Raw genomic sequence first — 21,283 nt, 5'->3', positions numbered from 1 at the left:
CGCTATAATGGGCTCATCCATTCAAAGTCACCAATATTTAGACATGAATTGTTCCATTAACTTAGCAACTCATTTGGTAGGGCCCCAAGGAAAATGGACTCAAAACACAGAAACCCCCAAGAGCCCAACATGGAAGACTGATGAAAGGGGTTGGGTCAAGGGAGATGGAGTCAGGCTGGTTGTAAATCCCCAGTGACTCATCCCACTCCCTATGGGATCTCCCAAGTGGAAGACAAGGCTGGGGGTAGTGTGCAGAGAAATGAAGATGAGTCAATTGTAGACTTGTTTGACTCCTCAGCCCTGACTATATGATGGTGACCAACAGAGAAATACACCCAGGTCTCAGGCAGACAGGAATGACACAAAGTCATAAAAAGGAAGATATCACTGAGAGATGCCATGCTCATTCTTAAAAACAAAACAAAAAAACTAATGATAACAGATGAGGGGGCAAATTGAGATCAAACAGTGAAACAGGGCTCAAAAAGATTCTAGCTATTCAAGTGCCTTCCCAGAATGGCAAGATTTATACATATTCATCTCTTCCCAGGACACCAAAACAGAATCATTTCACTCTTCTGAATAATTCCACCCATTTTGTCTTTGTTTATCCCATCACCATAGTGATGAGCCAAGGACCTTGTTTTCATGTGTCTGCACTAGACAAGCATCCTCTTTAATGACTTCATAAACGCACATGGCAGTGTCTGCATGCTACTTCTAAAGGAGTTGTTTTTTTTTAATCTAAGACGGGAATCAATGGGGTAAGCAAAGCAATAGGAGAAACACAATCTGAATCTTATCTTCATTCTGTCATCTCAGAAAGAGGATTTGAGATTCCAGTTTCTGCTTACTAATGGAGGCAGAGAGGCTACTACTCACTTGCTTCACAAAAGTGCTCTAGATTGAGAAACATGTAACGGCCAATCATTTTGCTAAAGGCAGAACAATGAAAGAACTATGGCAGCGACTGCTAATTGCTGAACCCCTACTGATTCACCCTTCCTTCCAGACAAACAAAACCTTAGAGGTGACTGACTTAACTGTGTGGTGTCACCTCACTCCCACCCCCACCTTGCTCTGTTTGGAGCATTAACCTCAAACAATAAAGTGAAAGAATGAAAGCCACAGGCAAAGGATGGTGGAGCAGAAAGACAAAAGAATACTGCTCTCTCCTGACCATGTGCTACTGCTACACCCTGGATTGTCACAATTCTTTTATATTGGAGAGAAATACGTGTCCATCTTATTTAACCCAAACAAAATTCCTAATGGATAGACCCACTGTCAGCCATTGGAGTAGCTCCCTTCTGGGCTCACCCCCAACATTGGCAGGGCCCAGGCCAAGAGTCAAGATGTAGACGCCTAGTCTGTGGCTCCCCTTCTCTTCCTGTCCCTGGTTCTGTCCACTTTGTGTGGACATCCGAGCTCACGCTTCTAAGCTCATCCACAGGCTAACACTGCCCCTTGGCCACTCTTCAGGCCTAGGGTACCCATGCTTTCCACCAGGAGGAAAAGCCTGGGAGAGGTTGGGGTAGGCTCTGGTACTGAGTGCAAAGCCATTTGACCAAGGAATTCCAGGATCCTGGGAACCCAAGGCATTGTCTAGAAGTGGAAGGAGGCTCCACACCTGTGATCTCCTCACCCTGCGAGGGGGAGTGTGGCCCTTGAAGGCAAAGGACCTAGGGCAGGGGTCCCACTTGCCAGGCACTCTCTCTCTCTCTCGCCTCCTAATCCCTGTCTTTTCATCATTCACAACTTGACAGTAGAGCAAAATTTGAAGTAGTCCAGTTAACTACTTGTTATAAGAACCTTGGTAAAAATGACCTTTTGGAGGAAAAGTCTGGAACTATAGCTTGAACTGTGTTGTTTTCCTCTCATCCTTAATGCCACTACTACCTTCTCTCTCTCTCTTTTTTTTAGATATATTTTATTGATTTTTTACAGCGAGGAAGAGAGAGGGATAGAGAGTTAGAAATATTGATGAGAGAGAAACATCGATCAGCTGCCTCCTGCACACCCCCTATTGGGGATGTGCCCGCAAACAAGGCACATGCCCTTGACCGGAATCAAACCTGGGACCCTTGAGTCCGCAGGCTGACGCTCTATCCACTGAGCCAAACCGGTTAGGGCTACCGTCTCTCTTTATGAGACTGTATAATGAAAAGTTGATCAAGCCTGGTTCCTGGCAAGCTTTTCTTTGGTGAGTTGGATGGCTAAGCACAAGTTTATCAATCAACTGCAATATTGGTGCTAGTGTACTGAATGAAGGAGGGGTCTCTAAATCCTTGGTCTCTGTCATTTGCACATTTACCTAATTGAGGAAACTATCCAAGTGGCACTTATCTGGATCTGTTTGCACAAACACTGCATCTGGGAAGGGAGTGGAATCAGTTGCAAACCCTGGCTACCAATATTGGAACAGAGACTGTTGCTCTCAGAGAACCATATGGGAGCAGGTGGGAACTCTATAAGGTGAGCCACTGAAATGACCCAGGACAGGCCCCAAACAAGCTGGGCACCTTTCTCTGTTACTTAGGAAGCCCCTAACTCAGCCTAGGGTAGCAAAGACTGAGACCTGACGTGGCAGTGCCACTGACAATGGGATCCAAACTCCAGTTCACACACTAAGCACAAGGTCTCATTCCTTGAGGAATCTGTCTCCTCTACATGGCCTGACCGGCAGGACCAGTGAAGCTGGCCTCACAAACATGAAAATACCCAAACCGCTGTACTCTCTCTGTGCATCTTGGAAGCTATTTTCCTTTAGTTCAGTAATTCTCAGCCTTATTTTGCATTTCGGATCTCTATGTTCTCTAGGCTGGATAATTACCAAAGGACATGAGTTCTCACCCACACTTCAGAGAACTGGTGTGGCCCCTTTCAAACAGCAAGACAGAATTAAAAGACCATGGAGCGAATAATCTTGCTACAGATTGAACGTTTGTGTCCCCTCAAAATTCACATACTGAAACCTAACCCCCAATGCAATGGTATTAAGAAGTGGGGCTGTTAAGAGGTGATTAGAACAAGAAGGTGGAGCCATCATAAATGGGATGTGTGCCCTTAAAGAAGAGACCCCAGGGGAACCATGGAAGACACACACACACACACACACACACACACACAAAGAGGCCCCAGAGAGCTCCTCTGGCCCTTCTGTCAGGTGAGGACACAATGAGAAGACAATTGCCTATGAGCCAGGAAGAGAGCTCTCACCAGACACAGAATCTAATGATACCTTGATCTTGGACTCACCGGCCTCCAGAACTACATGTGAGAATTAAATGTTCAGTCTTCTAAGCCACCTAGTTTATTATTTTTGTTATAGCAGCTCAGAGAGATGAAGATTATATCCCCAGCTTTCTATCTATATTTTGTTGATTAGTTTCCCTATAGGAAAAGTGATTTGTAAGGTCCCTCATAGCTCTAAGGTTCAATGGTGCTATACAGTGCTATGAAATGACAGACATATTAAATATCCTTTCCCCCATCCTCATCTAACTTCTTCTTATCTTTCAGGTGTTGGCTTAGAAGCTAGTCCAGTCCACAGGCCTCCCCTCACTCTCCCCAGCCTGCAGAATGGGCTAGGAGACTCTTCTCTGTGTTCCCATGGTGCTCTGGACTACCTTATTTAAAGTTGTATCCTCAGCACCAATTCCTAGCAGGAGCTCAAGGACATATATGAAATGATGAAATGAGGGGATGGTTTCTGATAGCTACCACCCCCTTTGGTCACTGGACTGGTGATGAAAGATGTTCTGAGATAACTATTCATGGAACATGCTGAAATAGTCTTTGTTCTGCTGCCTGCATTTGGACCTATGTACCCTGAGTACACACCTAATGAGTAAGATTACAGTACCACATTTTTTTCAGGGAAAAAATGAAAACAAATCTTCCATTTTTATGGTCAGAGAAACACAGACTATTATACTTAGCTCAGTTCTCATTAATAAAATAGAAGATCCTTTACCTTCTCTTCTGAGCTCTTCAAATTAATCTAAGGTCTGATTTCCCAAAGCATTACTAATTGTATAGCAACATCATTTATATCACAAAATTGCAAAGGATGTACAGTGGGGTCTTGACTTACGAGTTTAATTCGTTCCGAGACCGAGCTCGTTTAGGAGCTCGTTAACTCAAATTACTCTATCAACTCAATGCAAAAAACTGGCCGAGAGACAGCTGGTATCTCCAAAAACTCGTTAGTCGGGACACTTGTAAATCAAGGCCCCACTGTACATATCCAGTCAAAGAGTGGTGGTTAGTAAATTATGATACTCAATAAACTGGTGAACACATGCAGCTTCTGAAAATGTGCCCCAAATATAACCTGAAGTTAACGGGGAGACACATTACCTATGCCGTGTGACTGCCATCATGTGAAACATACTAAATATATGCATACACTATAGAAAGATATCCTACAGAATATTAAGAATGACTATGTTTATGTGTTAGAACTATGGATGTTTTTCTTTCTATGTTTCTGAATTTTTCAGATTTTCTCATGGTGAAAAATCATTTCATTGTTAATTGAAAACATCTTGTTCTTTTCTGCTAGGAAACTTTTGGCTATTGATACTGGGTCTGTCCGCTTGAATGAGCTGAATAGAGGAGCAGAGAGAAGACCCTGTGGCACAATCAAAACAGGGGATGGAAGCATATGGAATCCTCTGGAGCAGCAACTAACCGCCTGTGTAATAGTCACTGATCTAAGCTCTTACTACATGCCAGGCATTTCCCATGCATTTTGTTTTCTCACTTGTCCTCATAAACATTGTAGGAGATGGGTACTAGTGTTACTGCCATTTTCTAGCTAAAACTGAGCCTTAGATTGGTCAGTTCTTTTGCTAGTATGAGGAGGAGCTGCAGAGCTGACCCTGGGCAGTCTGTCTCCATGGTCTGACATTTTCTCACTGTGCTCTACTGCCCCCTCCAACGCGACAGCAGCGGCTGAGGGGAAACTGAGCATAATTCCAAGCCACACTTCATTTCATGCAATGATCTCTTGTGTCAACAAAGGCACAGCAGCTATTTCCACCTTGAGGAGATTCTATTCAGACAAGTCTTCAAATAACTCTTGCTTGTCAGTGGAACGGTCTCTAGTAGCCACTTGTTCACTGTATTATCTCAGGGTGCTAACCAGAGGGTGAGCCATAAATTGTCCTTCTTTGGGACAATATGCTCAGCTTTGAATATAAGACATAAATCCAATGTTTTGGGGCAACAAGCCCATTTATAAATGCTCTCATGGCCAACTTTGCAGCCCCAGATCAACATGGATACAGTCCATGCCAGCTTCCCACTTTAAAAGTGGATAATGGTTGCTTTCTCCTTGCCAGCACAATTATAGGCAACCTTTCTCCATGCTCTTGTTGAAAGTAAATTCACCCTGCAGATGACTGATTATGCCCCGCCGACACCATTAGCGCACACAGCACTTGGAGGCTCTCTATTACACAGTCACATTTTCTATGCACAGAAACCCAGTGGTGTAACATTTCTAGAAGTGAGGGGAGGGGAGATTTCATTACGAGAGCATTCTAGGAGAACAGAGCAGGATACCTGGGAAGAGTCCAATCCTGTTGGAGTCAGGCGTGTATCACTAAAGCACGGTGTCTTCTGCGCCCTCCCTGCCACCTCAGGGAAACATGAATGGGGGAGTGGGGAACTGCAGAAATGGTCCATGAAGTGAGCCAAACAGATTGGTCTGAAGGAAGTGACACTGGGCTTAAGGCAGTGGTTCTCAACCTTGGCTGCACATTAGAATCACCTGGGAATCTTTTTAAAATCCTGATTTCTGGGCCTCATCCTCCAGAAATTCTGTTTCTTTGTTATGGGGTGGGGCCACTACATTAGTAACAAAGAAACAGAATCTCCGGAGGATGAGGCCCAGAAATCAGGATTTTAAAAAGATTCCCAGGTGATTCTAATGTGCAGCCAAGGTTGAGAACCAATGCCTTAAGGGAAATCCATTTCAAACTTTAAATTAAAAACAAATGTGTGAGCAGGGAAACCTTAATGAGCAAAAGGAAACAACTAAACAGAGAAATCCTAACAAGAAGACTGAATGGAATCATCAGAGAAAGTGCCATGAGGGCAACTACTGGAGGATATAATTGCGTCCATTGTGCCCTGTCTCTTGGTCCTGTCCCCCAGGGACAGCCCTGTGGTGTCCATTCACTTACTTTCTCTGGAACCGGACCACAGGATCAGCCAGCAGGTCAGTGACATCAAGGTGTCTCCCCTTCTCAATGACATCTCGATGCTTCCGAACAAACAGCCACCCGATGTGGGAAAAGAAGAAGCCCCGGCGGGCGTTGTGGGGGTCAGCGTCAGTCTCCGAGTACTTGTGGTGGACTCGATGGTCCCTGGACCACTCGAAGATGTCGTTCTGCAGAGAGAATGCAGACCCTAAGTAAAGAGACAATGCACCCTGGCACTTTCTCGAAAGCATCTCAACCTCCCCCTGTCCCACTCCTCACCATCCTCACCACTGACTTCCACTTTGCTCCTATCCTCAGCCTCAAGTTCAATCCCTGGGGTTTTTCTGGGGTGGTTTCCATAAAAACAAGAGTAAATCCTCACTTAAGAGGGATCTTAACTTGTGTTTGGGGTGTGTCCACTGCAGGAGCTTCAGACTTACTGGGTGAACTAGTGGGGAAACCTGAAAGAAAGTTCTGGAGCAGGCTGTTGAAGTCTCCTGAGAGATCATTCATGAAGAAAAGAGAGATCCAGTCTCAGGATGAAGTCTTGGTCGTTGGAGGTTGAGTATGAAAAGGGGTTGGTTCTTGGCCCGGATCTCTCTGCCTTCGCACCCAGTCTTTAATGGTCTTGATGTCCAACTTAATGGAGAGCAGGAAGCCAGCAAGTAAAAACTCAAAGAGCTGCTTCACCAAATCACTGAAAAGTACCAAGGCACAAATAACATTGCTAACGGACTGCTCGAACAGTGTGTCACAGAAAGGCAGGGGAGGTGACTTTGCCTCTTTGAGGAATCTGGTGTATCTGGCCATACCCACCAAGTGAAGAAGCAGCAGTGCCCAAGGGGCAGGCTGGATACCAAGAGACTCTGCTGCCCACGGAGGGAGAAACATCAGAGTCCAGCAGATTCTGCCAAACTCTCAGGGGGAGGCTCGGGCACACACGGGGACACACCCTGTTGACCCTCTTGTGTTGAGAGAATGGGATAGTGCCAGGGGGCTGGAGGTCTTGTGTGAGCTATCAGGGTCAAAACCAAAGGCATTTAGGGTAGTATTACTAATGACACCTTATCTAGCCATGGGCCAGTGAAGTCTATAGACCTCTAATGTGTGCTCAGTTTTGTTTTTATCTGATAATGTTTTTAAAACTTTGAGAAGGCAAATTAGGTTGAAAGTAATGTATTTAATAGGAAAATTAACCTGAAAATAAAAAACTTTATATAGTACATATATAAGCTCTTTTTTGAAAAATATAAAAATAAGGCAATAATGTTTGATACCATACTATTCAGAACTTGGTCATGTTTTCATTAAGAATCTGCTATTTCACAGATATTGGCTTCATTCTGCTGATGAGAAGAAAGGGAACTATCTTATTCTAAAAGTTCTAACAATTATTTTAATTAAAATGGGGTTCATTGAGTTTTTTATTTCTCTGGCTCACCTAGTGCTACTAAAAGGCTACTCAACATTGTGCATCCTATAACACCATTGAAAACTTTTAAAGTTTGCTTAATCCTTGGGTATAGCAAACTTTACCCAAAGAAGAGGTAGAAAGACCTTAAGAAGTATATGCTCAGCTTAAATATAAAGAGAGAAAATGGGTGCTTAACAGTTTGTATAAAGCAAAAAGTACAGCCTGGATTATTGTGATAGAAAAAGAGGTCTTTAGATTTTACATATATTTAAACAGAGTGTATTGGAAAGAGTGAATGTATTTATTATTTATAATCTCAGAATATGTAGTTGGGAAGAAATTCCAAATGTCAGTCAAGACCACTGCAGCCCAGAATAACTTATTCCTTTTGCATTAGTTTATTGCTTTTATTGCAGTGCCCATCTGGACATAGGAATAAAGAGGAACCTTCTCCCCAGTTCACAGATGGCAAAATTAAGGCTTAAAAGACATTTACTCAAGTTCATCTACTAAGTGCAAACAGTAATGGAACAAAACAGTCCTTCGTTCACGTTCCGTTCAATGAGATGTATCCCTTATTCTCCAAATTCAATGGCAATGAGGGGGTGTATCTTTTACAAAAATCTCCCTTTTTTTCTTGTTAAAAGGTTATGTTGATTCTTTAATCTATCACAGTGCAATTTTTTAAAAACTTTAAGTGATGAGTTCCAAAGTGCTAGAAACATTATTCTCACAAAATTAAACATAATATAACGACAAAAGAATGATGAGGACAAATTGGAACAGAGATATTTATTTATTTTAATTGCTCCTACCTGGATACCTTCCCGACAGAAGCCACTTTGACTGTACAATTGGAATGAAGCACAGGTTTGGCCACATCCCAAATAATCAAACACAATAGAGCCAAAAATACTCTTAGGATGTGTGGGTTTTTAATCCTTTGTTATTGTTTTGTTTTTAACGCTAAAGCTGACTCCAGTGAAAAAGTGACTCAAAGAACAAGATGTCAGCCAACAATAGGGCAGAAAGGGAACAGAATTCATATGCTCACTCAGGGGCCTTTTCTTCCAACTCATCTGCACTCTGCTTCTATCCTGGACTGATTTGGAGTGGGAGCCAAGCTGTGAGCAGCATTTGTGTTTGATGAAAAGCTGTGTATACCTAGAGTGTGTGTGGTACAGTCAATATGTGCAGAAGGGAAAGCTGAGGGCTGATGAGGAGGGAGAGAGGGCTAAGCAAACCTCAGGAGGTGGGAGTGAGAGGAAGCAGCCGGCCATCGCCATGGCAATATCCTGGACATCTCTCTTCCTCCCAGTGTTTACATAGTGCTAATTACTCTTGTCTGGAACTATGTACACTACCCCCATCATCCCTGTCTCACAGAAAAGGAAAAAAGAAATGAGGCACAGAGAGATGGTGAACTTGCCTCAATGATCTGACACTCAAGTATGTGGATTCCGTCTGTTCATGCCCTGTGTGCACATTTTGATAACGGCCATGACATTGAGCTCAGCAGCAACTTCTGAAACCTAAAGACTTACATACTCTAACAAATCAACAAATCATTCAATTTGCACCTTAGAGTTTATACTTAATGGTGGGTTCTGGGAGATCACAGTCTTAATACATAACCCCATTACCTTCAAAAGTAGACATTTCACCACATGTTTATTGATCATTCCTGATGAAGAACTGGAGTGGAGAATGAAGCTACCCTAGATCTAAGAGCCCTGAGTATAACTGAGGCACAGGCAGATGGTGGTAGGGGGGGAGCGGAAGAGGAAGAAGAAGAGAGCAGATTAGGATTGCACGGCTCAGGTGGTAGGTTTTATTACATGAGGAGCCACAGCATGTCCTACTTTGTGCTGTCCAAGAGACATATAATACAAGCCATATATGTAATTAAATTTTTTCTAGTAGCAACATTAAAAAAAAGAAAAGAAACACATAAAATTAACTTTAATAACGTATCTTACTTAACATAATATATTTTAAATGTCATTCCAATATATGATTAGCTTAAGTTATTAATGAGATATTTTACTTTTTTTCTGTACCAATTCTTCAAAATTGGGTGTGTCTTTTATACTTCTAGCACACCTCAATTCAGACTAGCCACAGTTCAAAGTTCTCAGTAGCCAGCCACATGTGGCTAGTGGCTACCATATTGGACAGTGCAGTTCTAATTCATGACTTGTATGCTTTTCTATGTGTGTGCTATACTTTTTAATGTTTTTTTAAAATCCTATATAATAAAAGCTTAATATGCTAAGTGTCCAGTTGACCAGTCGGCCATTCAACCAATCAAATTCATATGCTCACTCAGGGGCCTTTTCTTCCAACTCATCTGCACTCTGCTTCTATCCTGGACTGATTTGGAGTGGGAGCCAAGCTGTGAGCAGCATTTGTGTTTGATGAAAAGCTGTGTATACCTAGAGTGTGTGTGGTACAGTCAATATGTGCAGAAGGGAAAGCTGAGGGCTGATGAGGAGGGAGAGAGGGCTAAGCAAACCTCAGGAGGTGGGAGTGAGAGGAAGCAGCCGGCCATCGCCATGGCAATATCCTGGACATCTCTCTTCCTCCCAGTGTTTACATAGTGCTAATTACTCTTGTCTGGAACTATGTACACTACCCCCATCATCCCTGTCTCACAGAAAAGGAAAAAAGAAATGAGGCACAGAGAGATGGTGAACTTGCCTCAATGATCTGACACTCAAGTATGTGGATTCCGTCTGTTCATGCCCTGTGTGCACATTTTGATAACGGCCATGACATTGAGCTCAGCAGCAACTTCTGAAACCTAAAGACTTACATACTCTAACAAATCAACAAATCATTCAATTTGCACCTTAGAGTTTATACTTAATGGTGGGTTCTGGGAGATCACAGTCTTAATACATAACCCCATTACCTTCAAAAGTAGACATTTCACCACATGTTTATTGATCATTCCTGATGAAGAACTGGAGTGGAGAATGAAGCTACCCTAGATCTAAGAGCCCTGAGTATAACTGAGGCACAGGCAGATGGTGGTAGGGGGGGAGCGGAAGAGGAAGAAGAAGAGAGCAGATTAGGATTGCACGGCTCAGGTGGTAGGTTTTATTACATGAGGAGCCACAGCATGTCCTACTTTGTGCTGTCCAAGAGACATATAATACAAGCCATATATGTAATTAAATTTTTTCTAGTAGCAACATTAAAAAAAAGAAAAGAAACACATAAAATTAACTTTAATAACGTATCTTACTTAACATAATATATTTTAAATGTCATTCCAATATATGATTAGCTTAAGTTATTAATGAGATATTTTACTTTTTTTCTGTACCAATTCTTCAAAATTGGGTGTGTCTTTTATACTTCTAGCACACCTCAATTCAGACTAGCCACAGTTCAAAGTTCTCAGTAGCCAGCCACATGTGGCTAGTGGCTACCATATTGGACAGTGCAGTTCTAATTCATGACTTGTATGCTTTTCTATGTGTGTGCTATACTTTTTAATGTTTTTTTAAAATCCTATATAATAAAAGCTTAATATGCTAAGTGTCCAGTTGACCAGTCGGCCATTCAACCAATCAAAGCATAATATGCTAATGATATGCTAAAGCCGCTCAACCACCCGCTATGATGTGCACTGACCACCAGGGGGCAGATGCTCCAACCAGTAGGTTAGCTTGCTGCTAGGGTCCAGCCAATCGGGACTGAATGACACCGGCCGGACATGCCCTGGAGCCCTCCCACAGTCCCTCCCCAGCTGGCCAACCTCCTGTGTCTCTCCCTGGCCCCAATCATGCACTGGTAGGATCCCTCGGCCTGACCTGCGCCCTCTCTCAATCCAGGACCCCTCGGGGAATGTCAAAGAGCTGGTTTCAGCCCGATCCCGCAGGCCAGGCCAAGGGACCCTACTGGTGCACAAATTCATGCACCGGGCCTCTAATAAAATAAATAAAAAATTTAAAAGTTTTAAAAATTCAATGTTGCTTACTGATGAGAGTGTGAAATTGGCACAAACCAGGTAAATGGCAAATGGGCTGCACATATCAAAAGTGTTAAAATTGTGCATATGTAAAATCTAACAATTTGTTTTCTTTATCTTAAGGAAATAATCAGGGTGTGTGCAAAGATTTAAACACAAAGATGCTCACTGCCGTGAAAACATGGAAAAGCCCTGAATTTCCACATAAGAGATTATGATTGAGTACCTTGAGATACATTATTTAATTCAATACTATTTGTGTGTGTGTGTGTGTGTGTGTGTGTGTGTGTGTGTGTGTGAACACAGAAAACTTCTGGGAAGAAATATTAAGAGAAAGATCTTAGGGTTACCTCAGGGAGTGAAACTAGAATATAGGAGATGAGGAGAAATACTTTTACATTTTATCTTATACTCTGAAATTTTTAACAAGAGCATCTGTTGGTTTTGTATTAAAAACGAATTTACAAAAAAAGATATTGTATTATTGACACAGAGAGGGAAAGAATTTAAGTGAAAAGTAGTTTTCAAAATAGTAGGTATGGAATGTACCCATTTTTAATAAAAATGTGTATATGGGCATAGGAGAAATAAAGGAAGTATGTAAGTCAACCTTGTTTACAATGGTTCTAGAAAGTGGGATGGTGGGTGATTTCTAATTTTGTATTTTAGTTTGTCTGTATTCTCTAAATTTTTATAAAAACAAGTTTTTCTTTTGTAAAATGGGGAAACAATTATTTTTAAGTTTCCATACTCCTGAATCAAACCAACCCAGCTTCTGCCATGAGCCCCACATTAGGAAAAACTCTATGAAAAAGTAAGATTCATTTAGTAATCCAGTAATACATCTGTACATCAACATTAACACTAACCAACTAATCACACCTCACCTGTGTGACTTTAAGCAAAGTGCCCTTGCTTAAACCCGCCCTGTGTTTTGTATCTTTATTACTTCACTCTCCATCCTAGATAATATCCCGAAACAGGGAACCTGCTGAGGCTGTAGAAATTGAAATTGATCATGTGGTGGTTTTTCTCCATAGCACAGCCTTTGCATATTATCTGGGGCTTGAGCAAAGGTAATCAATCTCAAAAGCTCCACCGAAGCAGATTATGAAGCCACCCTCTCAGTCAGTACTTCTCCCCAACCTCCTTCTATGTTCAGAAGAAATTCGTGAGTCCAGTCCTCTAAATGGCCATAGAGGAAACTGTCTTTTAAAGCTCACATAGCCTTAGCCAGTTCTGCTCAGTGGATAGAGCGTCAGCTTGCGGACTGAAGGGTCCCGGGGTCGATTCTGGTCAAGGGCACATGCCCGGGTTGTGGGCTCAATCCCCGGTGGGGCGAGTGCAGGAGGCAGGCGGTCAATGATTCTCTCTCATCATTGATGTTTCTCTCTCTCTTTCCCTCTTCCTTCCTCTCTGAAATCAATAAAAATATATCTTAAAAAATAAATAAAGCCCACATAATTTCCACTAGTTAGCAAGATAAAGGCTAAATGTAAACAGTATTTAGCTTGCTCCATTCAGTGGAGACTTGACTTTGGGTGGTGAACACAATACAATATACAGATGATGGATTATAGAATTGTACACCTGAAACCTGTATAATCTGATTAGCCAATGTAACCCCAATAAATTCAATTAAAACAATTTTTTAAAGAATATAATTTGTACTCATAATACATCTTTGTCTCCAATCAATAGTGAAAAAGACACTAGGAGCACCAACGACAGACAAGTCAGCATGAACAGGCAGGTTTTAGAGTAGAACGGGTGTGTTTTGTGAGTGGAAGACATCTGGGACAAGAGTCATTCCATCAAGGGGGTCAAAGAGGGAAAGACATTGCTGCCTCTCCTCTCTGGGGACCATAAGGCTCATTTGAAAGTGACTTATCTCAGTCTCTGGGGTCTGAATACAACCTCCTCCAGTTCAGATGCCAACATTGTACTATTAAACAGTGAAGAACATTTGGTGCTTTCCCCATTGTCAATACTGGGTCAGCACTGATTTCCCCCCAGATAACACTGACCATCTGTAAGAAGAACCCAGAAAGTCCCCAAAAAGGGCCTGGCAGCAGTCTACACCACCTGGCAAATTGTAACTGCGGGAGAACAAGTCCCCACCTACAGCCTGGCCTTCACATGCCCCTCAGCCTGGGAGGTTTTAGAAGCTGGGTAAGTGTTCAAAAGCCAACTTTAGTGGTTAAAAGGTGTTTGCTGACAACACTTAAAAATGGCAAAGAACGAAAGCGGTGTTTCGTATTTTTTTAAAATCATATTTTCTTTTATTAAATCTTTTACAATGAGAATGTATTTGAATAAGGCTTTTATACTTAAAAAAACACATTTTAAAAATGGCTTGGGAGTCCTCTTGGTAGACAAGTTGGCCTTCTGTGAGCCTTCCTAATTTGGGTTTTAAAGGTTTTTTTGGTCAGTGATATTGACCATTGTTCTAGTCTCCTGAGCTACATCTCCTTCACTCAGTGAGTCAAATTTTCAGGGAAGAAAGAACCTAGAAAAGTGATGTCACGGGACTCTTGTTTGATGCTCAGGACACAAGATCATTGAGGTAACATTTCTGCCCAAACTGCACAGTCTGTGTAGTTACGAGGAAATGTGAGCAAATAAAAAATGAGGAGCATTCTACAAAATAACTGGTCTTTACATTATAAAAATATCAACGTCATAAAATCAAAGAAAGATTGGTAAACGCTTCCAGATGAAAGGAGACTAAAGGGACATTGTGAATTACAATGTAGGATTCTGAATTGTTTCCTGGACTAGGATCCTGGATATAGTATGATATCAACATTAAATTTTCTGATTTGGTATGTGTATTGTGTTCATGTGAAATGTCTTTCCTATTAGGAAATACACACTGAAGTATTTAGGGATGAAGAGACATGGTATTTATAACTTACAATCAAATTATTCAGAAAAAAAACATAGAAGAATGTATATACACACATATGGAAAGAGAAAGAGAACAATAAAGCAAAAGAAGCAATATGTTAACAATTAGTAAATCTGAGCAAAGGTATACAGGAGTTCTTCATGGTATTTTTGCAATGTTTTGTAAGTTTGAAGCTATTTACAAATAAAGAGTAAAAACTAAAAATAAAAATGTCAAAGGCATTTTTAAAAATCTCCAATTTTCACTTTCTACTCCACTTCCACTACCCTTGTTCAGGCTTTTATCAGTTGACATGCACTCCTGTAATAGCCTTGCAAAGTCTCCTGCCTCTAGTCCTTTCCCCCTCCGCAATACATTTGATATACTGAGACAATACTGCTCATGCACATACTCCCCAAACACCTATCATTCTCTTGTTTATTAATCTGAAAACCTCTTTGTTATTACTTTTCTCATCAAGTCTAAACACTCCTTAGCAAAGAGCTTCAACAGGGCTAATCATTCTTCTCTTTCCCACTTTATTCTTTAACTTGACAAATATTTACTGACTGTTCAGATGTGCTAGGTGATGAAGAAGGAACAGGACAATCAAGGTTACATCTTCAATGAATGTATATTTCATGGAGACAAACATCAAGTAAACAAAGTCAACATCATTTCAGACTGGGATTAATACTATAAAGCCAAAGAGTATGTGGAATAGCAAAGGAGACACTGAGCAAGGCAAGGACTTTCCAATCAGGAGTCTTTAGGTTAAGAAGAGTCAGGTAGGAGTGAGGGAGGAAGAAGGGGATTGTCTCAGGTAGAGTGATAGACTTGACATAGTCTGGGAGCTAAGAGAAGTCCAGCATGTTCTAAAGTAAGAGTGGTGCAAGATGAAGTCTGCGAGGTACCTATATAATAAAAGCCTAAGCAACCATTAAGGCAAAACGACCAGTCGCTATGATGCGCACTGACCACCAGAGGGCAGACACTCAATGCAGGAGCTGCCCCCTGGTGGTCAGTGCACTCCCACAGGGGGAGCGCCGCTCAGCCAGAAGCCAGGCTCACAGCTGGTGAGCGCAGCGGCAGTGGCGGTAGCCTCTCCTGCCTCCACAGCAGCGCTAAGGAACGGCGAGCAGGCAGGCAGTAAGGAGCAAGGGGTCCTGGACTGCGAGAGGGATATCCGCCTAAGCCAGCAGGTGGACATCCCCTGAGGGGTCCCAAACTGTGAGAGGGCACAGGCCGGGCTGAAGCAAGGGCCGTCATGTAAGGACAACAAGGACTGAGGCTTTAACTTGTGGGATCTGACACTCACTTGGCTGGTTAGTGTCAGAATTGAATGGAAGGACACCCACTTGGGTGGAAACTACACTGGTAAGCAAAAGCCTGATCATGCAGGGCCCTCTAGGCCATAGTAACAAGGCCTGATTTCATTCCAAATGCAACGCTAAGCCGCTGAAAGATTTTTTTTTCTTGTTAGTGGCTTGATTTTCAATAAGCTCTGTCTGTCTTCATGAACAGGGGCCAGTGTTGTAAGAGGAAGACCAGTTGATGAGGCTTTTGCAGTAATCTAGGCAAGAAAGGATCATGGCTTGGATTTGAGGATGGATGAGAAGCACACAGGTTCAAGGTACAATTTACAGACTGACAAATCTCAGAGGGAAGGGGGCAGTGGGAAGAGATTAACCAAAGAACTTACATGCATACATACATAACTCTTGAACACAGACAACAGTACGGTAGGCCTGTGGGGGGTGGGCAGGTGCAGGGTGGAGGGGGTCAATGGGGGCAAAAGAGGACATCAGTAATACTTTCAACAATAAAGATAAAATTTAAAAAAATAATACAGGTTCAAGAAGAAAAAATATATATAATTTAGGCAAAGATGAGACAGGCTAAAAGGTTGGATGAGGGATGATTAGGGAAATGGAGAAACCATGGATGACACCCAGATTTCTGGTGGGGAAAGGAAGGAGAGAAGTAGTTTTGGGGGACAGGGGAGAGTCACAACTTTGTTTTTGGACACACTGAGTTTGAGATGTGTGAGAGACATCTAGTGGGAGAAGTGCAGGTACCTGGATTTGCACACTGCACCCCATCAGTACCCTTCTTCAATCAGACCATTTCACTCTGGCGCAGGGACCCAAACAGTATGTCATGATCATTCCTCTCTCCCCACCTGTGTTCAAGTGTTTCCCTTACCCTCCCCTCCTTCTTCCTTGCCTATGCAAAGAAATCCTTTTCACCTTTCAAGAGCTAACATCTCTTCCTGTAGGCTTTATCTTAATACCCATGTTCATATCTCTGCAGCACAAGAGCCGGTATGAAAGTTTTGAGCAATTTAAGTCCACACTATCTTACGAAGGTCCCTTCTTATAATGCCCAGTCTAATGAGTTCTATCAGATTGTAATGGCTCCTCATGACTAGGGCCATTTTTAAAAAAATAAATTTTTATTGATTTCAGAGAGGGAGGGAGAGGGAGAGAGTGATAGAAACATCAACGATGAGAGAGAATCATCAACCGGTGGCCTCCTGCATGCCCCCTACTGGGGACCAAGCCCGAAACCCAGGCATATGCCCCTATTGGAATTGAACAGTGCAACCTTTAGGCTCATAGGTCAACACCCAATCACTGAGCCACGCCGGCCAGGCACTAGGGCCATTCCTCACAAGTGGCTTATGCACCTTTACATTCAAAGAGAATAAACCAGCAGACATAAACAAAAAGCTATAGTAGAGTCAATAGGATGTGAAAATAATCAGGTGTGTCTGTCTTTTTAAAAAAGTTTTTAAAAGCAAGGGTAGAAATTTCCCCCTTTTTGACATTTTTGCAAATTTTACCTTTAATTAAAATGGTTTATTCAATGACTCCTGTAGCTATTGTATCTTTGGAGCTTAATAAAGGCATGTAACATAGCATTCCTGAAACATTCCTGTGACAAGAACTCTGGTTGGTGCTACAAGGAACTAGACAGGACGATGGAAAAGCCTGAACTGTGATAAACAAGGACCAGAGATTAAAAAAACAACAACACAAAAAAACAGCTCAATATCTAATGAGGGGAGGGAGGTAGCTAATGGAGGCCCCAATGTATCTGTTAGATCTAATAGTTTTATTAAGCATCTTCATTAATGACTGGGAACAGGGAGTACACATTTTGTTAATAACATTGTTGATTGGTACCAAATTAAGAGGTACTGCAGACATCTTTGAGAACAGAGAAATAATACAGAGGTTAGAAATATTAATAGAAATTATCACAATGAGACTTGATTTAGGAAAAATACAAATATTGGCAACTGGGAGAGAAATCATCCAAAATGCAAAATAATCAGTGGGCTGGAAAACCTAGAAAGCAACAACATAAGAGTGTCTGGCAGGAGAGCAATGGAAAAGAATAAGCAATGACAACTGCTATCTCAGCCCAAGTGATTGGTGGCAGGTACAGGGAGAAACAGCTTGACAGGGAATTGCATTACAACACAGGCTCCTTCAACACCCATAAACATTTGTGGAGACAATGTGAGAAAATAAATAAAAATAAGCACAGGCATTTGGGCCTTAGGTTCTTCAGGTGTTAGAAAAGGGATGAGACTTGACTTCTAAGGTCCCCCAGCTCCAACCTCCTGTGGTTCTAGAAAAGAAAGAGATGGGCAGGGGAGAGAGGTGTCCTGCCTGAGCACTTCTAAAGATCTTCCTTATGAAACTGTTACCTTGGAAATACGTTCAGAATAGCTTTCAAATTAACAGGACTGCATGTGGAATTCATCTTAAACAAGCGTACCTTTCTTTCAATATAGATGTAGAGCTGGATCAACATATAAAATATTGTAGCTATTTGTTTACAAAAATACTCTCTAGCCCTGGCCGATTCCCGGTCAGGCACATACCCAGGTTTTGGGTTTGATCCCTGGTCGGGACACATGCAAGAGGCAACCAATCGATGTATATCTCTCACATCAGTGTTTCTCTTTCTCTCTCTCTCTCTCTCTCTCTCTTCTCTCTCTCTCTCTCCCTCCCTCTTCTTCTCCCTCCCTCCCTTCCCCTCTCTAAAATCAATAAAAATAAATAAAATACCCTCTACTTTACTAAGTATTTCTTTAAATAAAAACTCTGTGGCCCATATATACTACTATATATATTTGTTTACTAAAATTTAATCACCTTGAAATGCTAAGGAATTTATCTGTGTACAGAGTGTAACATCTTCATAGTTTCTGCTATATTTGTGGAGGGTAACATGAGAGGCAGACTAACCCTGCTCATCCTGTGTCCTCTATGGAACCTCTTTCTTTTCTCAGGCTACCTGGGCTATCACCTCATCATTCCTTTGAGGTGCTTTCATTCATCTCACCTGCTTTCACTGATCTAGATTCAACAAAAAAGGAAGTGAGACATTTGGGGGTGGGGCATTTTAATGGTACATTTTTTTATTGGTAGAAAGTACAGTTATTGCTGCCAGGTAAGCACAGATGGAAAATACTGTGTGCCTCCTGCAGCAGCCTTGGGAAAGTTTCTTCTTTCTTTCTCTCTCTCTCTCTCCCCCGCCCTCTCTATCACTCTCTCTCAGACACACACACCTCCCACTTCCACCCCATCATCTGTCAGAGTCTCCGCCAATACCAGAGTTACAAAGCAGTGTGTGTACAACAATAATGCTTTACTGACTCCATAAATCACCATCACCATGAGCACAGGAGTTGCTCAAAGATGGCCAAGCTATTTGTTTTTCCACTTGACTTCCAAATGTGCCAGGAGGCAAAATGCTGTGGAAGGAGACACTGAGGCAGGCATGCAAGCGACCTTCCAGAACCACCCGGGAAGGCTTCTCGGGGCCTCGAGGTCAGGACCACTTCTGCTGCTGCCTGTTTACACGGGAGGAGGAAACCGACAGCATCCACCCAGCCTGAAAAGAGCAAGGCAAGCCTGTTTCTGACGTGCCCAAGAAAGGCTGTGCATCCGAAGCTAGGCTTGTGGTTAGAAAAGGCGGCAAGTGCTGAAACGGATGTCTGCAGTGAGCGTTAGAACCTGCACAGAGAGCCACATAAGGTTCAGGGTTCTCGAGCCGGCAGTAGTGTCCTGCCCAGGTTTTTGTCCTCCTAATCAACTGCTCCCACTGCTGCGAACACCAGCCGTCCTCCAGAGCCTCGCCTCATCATCACCAAGTTTCCCTCCTCGATGTGCACACCCACAGAGACCCAGCGTGGGGCTGTCTATGATCCTGATTTGGCACAAACGTCTGTGGGCTCTCATGACTGTGGTCTGAGTCCTCCTTGTGCCATGGAAATACATTAGGCCATGTCACACCCCTAAAATCTTGCAGTCCTTTTCCATGGCTTTTACAACAATATCCAACCTCCTTGCTATGCCCAACAGAGCCCTGCACTGGGGTGGCCCCTGTCCCTCTCTCTGACCTCTTCTAAGACCCTCTCCTGCACTCACGTGAACCAGCCATAATGGCCATTCTTCTCTTCATTGGATGCACCATGCTTGTTCCCACTTAGCTTTGGCTCCTCCTTCTGTCTGGAATGCTCTCCCCCTACCTGTTCCCTCCCTCAGGTCTCAGCTCTACTGTCACCTCCTCAGCGAGGTCTTCTCAGACCATCCTCTCTAAAGAAGCTGCCTCCCTGTCACTCTCTGTCACACTGCCGTGTTGAAATTCTTCATATTCTCCTGCTTACTTATTTATTTGCTCCTCTCTCCCACTGTAAGATACACGTTCTGAGGACAGACACCTCACCCGTCTTGTTCTCCACTGCAGGGAACAATGCTTAGCCCACGTGTATTTGCAAAATGAAAGGGTACAGGTACACCTGGACCCTGGGAGAGGCCTTAGAGCAGCAGTGAGAAGTGACCTCTGGAGTCAAGCCATCTGCACTTGGATCCCCCTTCTGTTATCAAATCTGTATGTCCTTGGTCAGGTTACATGGCCTCTATCTGTCTTCATTTTATCTCCTATTGAATGAGGACAATACAATATCTACTTCGTAGGGGTATTGTCAGATGGCTAATGTACTTCATGAAATGTTGGCGTGTGGTTAGCACTCAAAACTAGTTGTTTTTGTTGTTATATTCCTGCCAAAGTTCATGGCCCATGACCATGTGATTCACTTGACATATTCACAAATCACAATTCACAAATAACTTCCACTTTTGGTCTGACCTGCAGAGAGCTTGGAAGTAGTCACTCCTATCCTTGCAACAAGAAAAAAAAAGCCAAACAAACTGAAAAGCAACAATTCTTAGATCCATCAGAGAATTGAGATCACAGATAAACTGCTGCCCCCAAAACTAGAGAGACAAACAGGCAGCTACAGAGAATCACAGCCTACTGGAAGCAGACACCCAGGAGCAAAAGCCAGAACGGGTAGGACTACCTTAAAGTGTAATTGATGAATTACTGGAGGCTTATTGATAATTTAAAACTCCTAGAGGGCTCAGTCCTAAGGGGCTCCACATGTTCATGAATTTTACCTCCAGGGGCCCTACCAGGTTCTCACCATGAATAGCTGGAAAAATTCCCTTGCTCTTCTAGCAGGAAAAGGAGAAAAGTAACCGCTTTGAAATGTCAGCTCTGCACAGAGCTCTCTATTTTCCTTAGTGAGGTCTGTTCTCAAGAGAAACTATTTACCAGAGCCCACTCAACTGGGTTTTACCAAAGCCTGACTGACCGTGGTGAGGGAAATACTCAACTCAGGCTTATCACCACGACTGAAACCCAATCATAGGGCTATAGGAGGCTTCCCCTTATCTCCACGTCAACAGGGCTCCTGTATGATAACG

At 42.7% G+C, this 21,283-nt stretch overlaps 1 protein-coding gene across 1 annotated transcript in view; it reads right to left on the bottom strand.

Moving 5' to 3' along the window:
- The window catches only part of SCD5 (stearoyl-CoA desaturase 5), a gene marked incomplete at its 5' end in the record, with an annotated part of 65,435 nt that overhangs the window by 40,780 nt on the left and 3,372 nt on the right, over positions 1–21,283 (bottom strand). Inside the window, one exon of the mRNA XM_014544600.1 lies at positions 6,195–6,400. Within this exon, the coding sequence (XP_014400086.1) occupies positions 6,195–6,400 (206 nt within the window). The remainder of the gene's footprint in view (positions 1–6,194; positions 6,401–21,283) is intronic.

Source organism: Myotis brandtii, unplaced genomic scaffold (genome assembly GCF_000412655.1).
Source record: "Myotis brandtii unplaced genomic scaffold, ASM41265v1 scaffold111, whole genome shotgun sequence".
NCBI lineage: Eukaryota > Metazoa > Chordata > Mammalia > Chiroptera > Vespertilionidae > Myotis > Myotis brandtii.
Note: the sequence above shows the minus strand (reverse complement) of the source record. Positions and strands in the feature narration are given on the sequence as shown.